This window comes from Phaethon lepturus, unplaced genomic scaffold (genome assembly GCF_000687285.1).
Source record: "Phaethon lepturus isolate BGI_N335 unplaced genomic scaffold, ASM68728v1 scaffold46830, whole genome shotgun sequence".
Taxonomy (NCBI): domain Eukaryota; kingdom Metazoa; phylum Chordata; class Aves; order Phaethontiformes; family Phaethontidae; genus Phaethon; species Phaethon lepturus.
The window spans coordinates 6,858-16,680 of NW_010513439.1; the positions used below are offsets into that span (position 1 = coordinate 6,858).

The window sequence follows — 9,823 nt, forward strand, 5'->3', positions numbered from 1 at the left end:
GACAACAGGTTCCCCTCCACTGCTCCCAAGAGTTCTCAGATGGGAGTGGAGAAGAATTTCATTAAATCCAAGTCCCAAGTATGTGTTGCTCTCCAGATGTTGATGACCCTGTGTGTGTGAGAACTGCTGACCTCAGTCTACAGAGTGCATGGATCTGTTATGCCTTGAATATCACCTTGTCTTCCTTCCCTGCTAACTCTGCTGTCTGCCCATGCAGTTCCTGAGGGTGACGAAGCAGTACCTTCCCCACGTGGCCCGCCTGTGCCTGATCAGCACCTTCCTGGAGGATGGTATCCGCATGTGGTTCCAGTGGAGTGAACAGAGGGATTACATTGACGGCACGTGGAACTGTGGCTATTTCCTGGCCTCCATCTTTGTGTTCATAAATCTCTTCGGACAGCTGAGTAAGTGGCTTTAAGGCTGTTAAAGGTGGATGCCAGAGCACTCCAGTGTGTCTGCCACCCTGGCTCCTGTAAGCACTGTGAATCATGTAAGCGTGGGATGCCTCACTGATTTCTTAATAGCCATTGGCAGTTTAGAACTGATAGTACTGCATGGGCTGAATGAAAAGAACCTTAATTGACCTGTTTTGGCCTTTCCTGGAAGTAGTCTTAGAGAATTTCTTGTGACACACTACCTCCAAGTCAGAGATGCCAAGAATCCATTAGGACAATCTGCTTTCAGTTCTGTACATGCATCTATAAACACATACCACACCCCCTGAATTCACTAAATGAAATACTCATATTTTCTTAAACAGGGCAGTGTTAAGACTTTCTCAGCCTGTTATTTTTATAGGTATTAATCTCAATGGCAAAGTCTTATCCTGCAGTTGGTACACTTAAGCCTGAGAGGTGCTTGTGTCAGACTTTCAAAGCCCAGGAATCAAAATAATCCCAGAAGCAGAGCTTCTCTGTGTGCTAGGTGGACTTAGGGCGTCAGAAATGGAGAGAAGTAAAATTCTTTTCTGTTTACATTATGTCCCTGATCTACTGTTCTTGATTGCTCCACCAATTTCTTGTTGATGAGTTGAGTTTCTTTTTAACTTCTTTTAATGCTTTAACACTGATAGCTGCTATACAGTGCTGTGTGTTGGGGACTGTATTCAGCATGTGCTTACCCTTTGTAAAGTAAAAGATACTTCTGGAATTGTAAAACATTTTAAAATGCACTAAAACTTCTTAGTTCTCAAACTGATTTGTGCCAGTGTGCCATTAAAATTTCCTGCCTGATGTTCTTTGTGGCACAGTTGAAAGAAACCGGTCTGCTCAGTTCAAAACAAGTTAGCATCCCTGCAGCATCTTTTCCTGTGCAAGCCAAAAGTGTAACTGTGTTCAATTTCCCCAACTCAGGCGGCTGTATCCTGGTGCTGAGTAGGAACTTTGTGCAATATGCCTGCTTTGGACTATTTGGAATTATAGCATTACAGGTAGGAGGCTTCAGTCTTCAGCCCTTCTAAACCATGTCTTTCAAATCTTCTCTCTTAGCCCCCACTATAATTGCCAACATACTTAAATACAATCACAACCCTGACATTTTTCTCCACCCTGGCCTAGTGCCAGTCCTCAATGGCATTGAACTATTTTGCTACTTTGGTTCTGCTGATGTGCCCATTAGATCCTTGGCTGTAATTGCAATTAGTCAGCTGGAGATGTTGATTCAATACTTGACCAATTTAGCAGAAGTAACTTGCAGTTTACCTGTATGTCAGTAACATGCCAAATGTGGAACTTGCAGTTACTTTGGCCTTCAGCACACAGCTGCTATAAAGGACTGTCTCCATCACAAAGGATCCTAGCTAGTAGCATCCTTCCTGCTCAAAACCAATGAGGAGTTGTGGGGGCTAAAGCACAAGTCAAATTCTGTTTTACGCTGACCACATTGATGTAACCTACCTTGTTTCCTTCAGTATAACACACTTCTAATTGACTTCTGCTATGGATAGGACAGGCTTGAGATTATAACGTAAATTCAGAACAGAATCACAGAACTTCAGTGTAATTTATATGGTGTTCTAAGCTGTTTTCTTCTTTGCCTAGACAATTGCATACAGCATTCTATGGGACCTGAAGTTCTTGATGAGGTATGTCTACTTCTTAAGGCTTTTATCAAAACAATTAAAACTGTTGTCTGTCACTGCCACTCTCTGATAGTGGAAGTAATCTTTGTACATGGTATTTACTAGGAAGATTTTATAAATGATGCATTTGCATTAAACAAGAAATGACAGCACTTTTAAAACAGACTACTGATTTTTTTTTACCTTAGACAGCTGGCTCAGTGCTGTAGAAGGGAAAGACTAATGCTAACCCACTAGGATCTAAGTGCTTCTGCTACTAACCTCCTTGCTGAGAGCTCGCAAACAACTGTCTAGACTGGATCAGTGAGCTGCTATTATTTCCTAAATGGCTAAAATAGCAACCATGCTTATGCATGACTGAAGCCATTTTCTGAGAAAACAAAGCATGTAGGTATTAGAGTGGTTTCTGGGATTTTAAATCTAACACCTTCCTGAAGTAGAAGGCAGGGTTCTTAAACATGAGCTTTCTTGTAAAATCCTGAGTGATGTCTGGCTTTTGCCTTTTCACTCCTCTGTGGGGAGGGCAGGGAGCAGCACTACATTCTGGGCTTACTACAACCCTGTAAATGTGTAACTTCTTTTAGCGGTACCACTGTTGTATTTTCTCAAAGCAACCTCTGCACTACTTTGGCATATATGGCTAAACCTGAGGTACAGAATAACTTCAACACAACTAAATGCATGCTGTAATAGATGCTAAGCAACTCTGCCTGAACTGTGGGTGCTGGACTTCTCTGGCAGGCTGTACCTGTCTATGCAGGCTTGTGTAAATTGTGTACCATGCTGCCATTTCAGCTGTGGAGTCTAATGCAGACATACATCACAAGGTGCAGAGTGGGTCACTCCTCCCTAGCATGCAGATTCTTACTGAGTTGAAATTGTCAGGCGAGACTTCAAATCTGTAGATCAGTGCAAGCTGTAATAAACTGCTTTTTTTCCCCTCCATTTCTATCTTTCTGTAGGAACCTTGCCCTTGGGGGAGGCTTACTGCTGCTTTTGGCTGAGTCACGCTCAGAGGGGAAGAGCATGTTTGCTGGTGTCCCTACCATGCGGGAAAGCTCTCCTAAACAGTACATGCAGCTGGGGGGCCGTGTGCTTCTGGTCCTCATGTTCATGACACTGCTACATTTTGATATGAACTTCTTTTCTGTAAGTATCCGAGTATAAAAGTATCAGTTAAGAAACTAGAATGTAGTACCAGCTCCCAGATTGGCTGCAGGATGTACTCAATGCTTTTAACTTAAATCTATTTTTTAGTAGAATATTTAGAAAAGTTATTAAATCATCTGTGCCATGACAACCCATTTGCTGAACTTATCCATGCTCTGTCCTGATGTTTGTATATCTGTTTAAGAATCATATGTAAGCTTGTGGGTTTTTTCCTTGCAGATTCTGCAGAACATTGTGGGCACAGCCCTGATTATCTTGGTGGCAATTGGCTTCAAGACTAAGCTGGCTGCCTTGACTTTAGTCATCTGGCTGTTTGGCATCAACATCTACTTCAATGCCTTCTGGACCGTCCCAGCCTACAAGCCCATGCATGACTTCCTCAAATACGACTTCTTCCAGACCATGTCTGTAATTGGAGGGCTCCTCCTTGTGGTTGCACTGGGCCCTGGTGGAGTCTCCATGGATGAGAAGAAAAAAGAGTGGTAACAGGAATAGCAACACTTCTTGGGACATAACCTATTAAGTTCAGAACTGATTCTCTATGGATTCAACAAAAACTGCCAGCATTTTACACGTACATGCCCCCTTCCTATTAAAGGCACAGATGTTCTGAATTTGATTTACAGTGGCACCAGTAATACAATAGATAAAATCCTATTTCTTCAAGGAATGTTGCCTAGGCTTATTCTAACTTCCTAGATTTGGAACTAACCCAAGGAACCTGCATTTTGCTGACACTTCAGTGAGTTGCAGTAGAACAGTTGCCGTCTTTAATGTCAGCAATGTTTTAAAATTTGAAGTACTGTGAGCAGATACAGCTGTATCATTCAGTGTGCTGTTGGGTTCTAGCTATAACTAAAAAAGTGGATCCCCTTTCTCACCCTCATCAAAATGGTCTTGTGCATAAGGAGTTCCATTGCTGGTTATAGCACTGCTTATCAAGGTGGAAAGCAGCATCAAAAGAAGAATAATCAGAGAGGCCTGTAATTAGATGTTGTTTAACAAGAGGGGAGGTGTTTCCTGCCCCAAATAAAAGGCAAAAAGAAAACCCTGAAAATAATTGTACCCTGCTGTAGGTAAGAAAAGGGAGAGGGTTTTCTAATATGTCCCAGTTCCCTTCCCTTGAGGGGAACAAGGGAGAAGCCTGTATTGCTAATCAGGAATCCTGTATGGCTAATCAAATTTCAAGAAGGAAGGGGGGAGATACTCCTGAAGAGACAGAATGTTAGATTCTGTTAAAATTCTGTGCCAAAAGAACTCTTTATTCAGCATTCTTTCCCCAGTTGCCCCTCCTGAATTCCCAAGAAGGGAGCCAAGTTGTGCTGCAGGTTCCATAATAAAAGCTCCTTTCTGCTATTAACCAGCTTCCATCTATATATGCCCCCAGTTCATATCTGAATTGCAGGTTGTTGGTGAAAGTGTCTTCAGAATTACAGAAACTTCCCCTTTTCCCCTGCACTCAGTACATGTGTGATGAGAGCAGTCATCTTCTAATCTGTAGTCTTTGCTTCTTACATTCACTTCTGTCAGTCTCTCAGCTGTGAAAGTCCCAGTTGACTGAACAGCGGAAGAGCTGGGGTGCTGAAGTCTCCAGGACAGCCCCTTCTCTCCGCCATCTCAGACCATGCCCGAGAGGTGTAGGGAGGAAATGGGGAAGTCAGCTGTGTGCTGCCGTAGCCCCAGTTCTCTACTCTGTACACAAATGGTTATAGCTGAAGAACGCAAGTGCAAAGCCTGTGCAGCAAATAAGCAGCCAGGGGTGTAACTTGCATGTTCAGAGGGAGGAACTCCTCAGCATAATGGTGAGGAGGAAGGCCCTGTTTTCACCTTTGTGCCATGAACATGCTTAGTGCTGATCAGAGGAGGCATTTTGTCCTCTGCTAGTAAACTAGGCGAACCTGTTTCACTAGATCATGAAAGAATTCTAGAAAGCATGAGCCCTACCAATTTCCTAATATGTTGATTCCTTGCACTGTTGTCTCCCTTGAGAAAGCTGCTCGACAGTTTGTTCAAGGAGTAATACCTCCAGCAGGAGCTATTTACTAGGGTCTCCTGGTAAGGACACTAACCTGGACAGTTCAGCTTAACGGTTCCATTTTAGGAAAGAAAACTAGGCTGAAAGAACTGATGACAAATAGAAGAGCACTGTTGAGTGTTAAACTAGTGATTTCATCATCTTAAGGGGAAAACAGCCTATGTAATAGCAAGATGTGCTGCTGCTGAAAGAAATGTATTGGTATGTGGGAGTAGATGGGAGGGGAAGCCAGCATTTATGTTCAGGTCACATATAAAGCTTTCTTTTTAAATAGGTTTTTCACCTCAAGTCTTCACTGTGCCTGTCTCTTCATAGCAAAACAAAACTGCTCCTTTCAGTTACGGATGTGCAGCACAGGATGCTTTTGTTCACTTTCACTCCAGGTCTTAGGATGGTTTCAGGCTACATCAAGGCAGCTGTTCTCAGATATCTTAACTGCTGTTGATGTTCATAGTATTTATAAATGGAATGATAGAAACAATTCCTGTGAGTAGCCCTTAAGTTGGCTTTCTTAACTTCCTTGTGTCTTGTCTAAGGAGCTGGGTGATGGACTAGTCTGAAATATTGACTGGTTTCCTCTGTGAAAATCAAGTCCCCTTTCCACCAAAAGATCCCAGAAAAGGAACCGATACTGTCCCTTGCAGCAGAAGTATTGCGGGGGGCACAGCTAGGTGGAGGGCATTACAAGGCATTTCTAGGCAGCGCAATTGGCAGACTTACCGTGAGTCCTGATGCAGAAGATTCTAGTTTCCTACATACACTGCTGTATTTGTGCATCTCCCAAAAATACAGCGACCTCTCCCCGTGGCTGAGAAGCTCTCACAAGCAGGATGTCAGCTATCAATTGGCTCTGCAAAGTGGTCTGGAATTCATTCTGAATATATTTTTGCTTTCTATGTGGAAAAAGAAATAAGTATAAATTCTCATTTTATGCTGTATTTTGTACCTTAGTTGTGTTTGAAAATGTTTTGATTTTTGGAAACAATCAAAATAAAACAATGGCATCTTTGTATCCATTTGGGGTGTGTGACTGGTGACGCTCCACAGCTAGGCTAGCTGGAAATGGGGGTTAGTGGTCTTCTGTGCTTTTTTTTTTTTTTTTCCCCACCTACTGAAACCCATCTTACCATAAAGAGGTCTGAGCACTTGACTGCAGCAGCCATCCTTCCCTCAGTGGTGGGGAGTGGCTCAAGGCTGTTGGAATACAACTTAATTCCACCCTATCCTTCCCCTCCCCAGCTGTAATGGTTAACTGGAATGGGCACATACTTCAGCCAGGCTTGTGCAGCCTCTAGAGCTGTTATACAACAGGCTTCAGGCCATGTATTTATCATAAAATTTATTTGCCGTTGGTTGCTTTCTTGAAGATCTTAGATTTTCGATGATGACTCTTGAATTTCTTCTTTAAAGGGCCTGACTGTTTCTGTGGAAGAAAAAAAAAAAGAGTTAATCAGCTTTTTGCAAAACCCAAGTCTAGCCCTGCCCAAGGTATCTTAAAGAAGAGAAGCTGAGTATGGTCTCCTTTACCAAGGAGACCACAGAACAAGCACAGCGCTGGTAGGAGATAGCCAGGATCTTTCCTTGCCCTATCTGCAAGCTAGCATCCTTTTCTCTGACAGGCAGGTGGTTTCATTAGATGCAAACAGCAACAGTCTCCTCAGGAATGAGCCTAAACTTTATCTAGCCTTCACTTTCTGGTGTGATAGGGTTTTAAAGGATCCAGCCCCTTCCTCAGGAACTGCCTTAGAGTTAAAGGTGTACACATCTTTATGTATGTAACATCTGCCTGCTTTCCAAACCTCCTCAAAAGAGGCAGAAAAAGGGGCTAGAAGGACCCTGTGACTTCAAAAGGCTTTAACTACTGTTTGTGTGTATGAGGAGGAAGATTATGGAACCCACAAGGCATGCTTCAGTCTCCCTGTGAAGTGTGCAGCAGGATCCCACCAAAGATTTATACAGGCAGGAACATCCCTAGTTACTGCAGGCAGCATAAGCATTTACTGGTAGTAATTCACACCTCAGGATATGAGTCAGTGGCTGGCACTTGGGGAAAGTCTATTCTGATCAGCTTTGCACCTTCTGCTGGTTCTCGGATAGGAATAGATCAGACGAACACCTACAGGATGGGATCCCAGTTCCACACTCCCCTGCTGCTGCATGTGGCAGTGTGACTCCCACCTTTCCCCTTTTGTTGCCAACTGCTCTGTTGACATCCGTTCTCCCACCGTCCTCTCCGTTCACGTCACCATTCTGCCTGGTTCCATCATCCTCGCTGTCTGTTGCAAAGTCATCGCTGCCCTTTGTGGTTTGTGGAGTTGCTGGGATTTTTTCTGGGAAGAGTGCAGCTAAAATACAAAGATTCAGCTCAGAATTAGTCTCCTGTGCACACAAGCTCTGCCTCCCCCTAACTTTACTTTGAGGGCATCTTAAAGGTGATTTCCCAAGTTGCTTCCAGTCTCCGAGTGTGTACATGTCACTACTGAAACACTTGGTGTTCTATTAGAAACGTGCCTCATGCTCTCACTAGCCCCGTTCTGGGAACCATTCAGCATGGGTGGTTCTGTAGTGTTACACCTCTGCCCTCCTACAGCAAGGCTGCATCTCCAGACATAAGTCAACAGAACGGTCTGACCAACTTCTGTCAGACTCAAGCACTTGCTGGGAAATGAAGAAAGCAGAGATACCTAAAGCAGCAAATCCCAGTGGATCTTGTATCCCTCCCCTCACACCTTACGTGATCCAACTCTGGTTATTACTTAGTGATGACTGCTATTATTTACTGGTGGTAAGCTTTCCAAAACCCAGGAACTCCCAACTGGAAGTCACATGCCTCTAGCACACGAGCAGCAGGGAGCAGTATAAAGAAGCCAAGAGAAAATTAGCCAACAAATGCCCTTCAGGACATAGATGATACCAATGTTCTTACTCACGTGGGTACAGGTCACTCATGCTGTCGTCCGTCTCCTCTGCATTCTCATCACTGGACTTTGGCTCCCAGAATTCCTCTTTTCTGTAAGGCTGCCTGCTCCGGTTCATTTGGTCATCAGGGTGCTGTGTCCGCTGCTTCTTCTGTCGCAAGCAGGCAGGGACATACTCCACTCCTTCCTTCTGGCACTCCTCATCTAATAGTGCAAGGGGTCAGGCAGAACTTAGCAAAGCCCACACAGTCACCTTATTCCTTTTCATCTCCAGCTCTAGCTTATATTAAATACAACTCAAAAGTATGTCAAGATCCAACTCTAATATACATTCATGTAATCTACATCGATACTATGTACCATGAAAGACAGGAAAGATGTTAACAGAGAGACTGTGCGGGACACGTGTGAACCACCCTCTCTGGGGAAGTTTTAGAACCGCTCCTCTCAACTAAGGATGTTCCAAGGTATTTGCTAGAGACCTATTGCTCCCTATACCTGGGGTCTTCCTTCCTAGCAGAGGAGCACACACAGCAACAGCAGTATATTACTGTCAATCTAAAGAAAATGGATCCCCTTCCGTCATGTAGAGCTACGGGAATCTCAACAGCTCAGGGGAAAAAACTGACTGGTTCTGTCTTCAGAAAAGCTACTTACATGTTTTTAGGGCCTTCTGATAGCGCTTCCCTTGGACATGACGCAGCACGTGCTCTGGAAACTTGTTGATGTGTCTGAGAGTGAGCTTGCAAAACAGCTGGTGTCTGACAGACACAGAAAGAAAGAAAAAGCCAGCGACAGAGTTTAAGTATGCTATTACTTAATAACTTTTCACTTACAAGTACTGTGCTCAAAGTTGATAAATACTTTATAAGGTCTTTCCAAGTCTCCCAAAACCCATAAAGATTCAAGAACTTTGTAAAGGTCGACCACTTTATGTCCGAGATGATAGATTGAACAAGGTGTGAAGCATAACACACAAGAGGAAGAATACGTACAGATTCTTTGTGCTGGGCACTATATGGGGCTCAAACTTGCCATAGTCAAACTCTCTGGCTGTCTTTATCAGCCGCTGATACTTCTTGCCATTAGTATACGCCTGCAGCTCTGACAGCCGACATGGCATCTCGTGGCCTGTCAGCCTGCATCTCACCTGAAGGAAAACGAGGTCTGGTCAGGGAAGCCCAGGGGCTTACCCGAGGGCTGGGAAGGGCGGGAGAGACCTCAGGCTCTCACCAGCGTCTCCTCCCCAGCCCTCCTCCGACTTCCACGGCGGGAGAAAAGCCTCCGGGCCAAGGAGCTCACTGGGGCCGAGCCCATCTGCCGGGGTAAGCCTGTCAGCCTGCATCTCACCTGAAGGAAAACGAGGTCTGGTCAGGGAAGCCCAGGGGCTTACCCGAGGGCTGGGAAGGGCGGGAGAGACCTCAGGCTCTCACCAGCGTCTCCTCCCCAGCCCTCCTCCGACTTCCACGGCGGGAGAAAAGCCTCCGGGCCAAGGAGCTCACTGGGGCCGAGCCCATCTGCCGGGGTAACCTCTCCGGCCTGCTACCAACCGGCTTCGTCCCCCCTCACGGCCCCCTCAGGGGACGCGGCCCCAGCATCCCCTCAGGGAGGCGCCCCCGG

At 44.9% G+C, this 9,823-nt stretch overlaps 2 protein-coding genes across 2 annotated transcripts; one reads left to right on the forward strand and one right to left on the reverse strand.

Moving 5' to 3' along the window:
• Positions 1-214: 214 nt before the first annotated feature.
• Positions 215-4,474, forward strand: SURF4 (surfeit 4). The gene is made up of 5 exons (XM_010290132.1): positions 215-404; positions 1,353-1,429; positions 2,040-2,083; positions 3,043-3,229; positions 3,470-4,474. Exons 1-5 carry the CDS (start codon positions 299-301, stop codon positions 3,734-3,736), a joined length of 681 nt encoding a protein of 226 aa, XP_010288434.1. The 5' UTR covers positions 215-298; the 3' UTR covers positions 3,737-4,474.
• Positions 4,475-6,624: 2,150 nt separating this feature from the next.
• SURF2 (surfeit 2) lies at positions 6,625-9,720 on the reverse strand. Its single transcript, XM_010290141.1, has 7 exons — positions 9,637-9,720; positions 9,437-9,553; positions 9,199-9,353; positions 8,861-8,964; positions 8,216-8,407; positions 7,464-7,630; positions 6,625-6,708 (listed from the first exon to the last, which is right to left on the reverse strand). The coding sequence occupies exons 1-7, from the start codon at positions 9,718-9,720 to the stop codon at positions 6,625-6,627; spliced, it is 903 nt and encodes a 300-aa protein (XP_010288443.1).
• Positions 9,721-9,823: the final 103 nt, after the last annotated feature.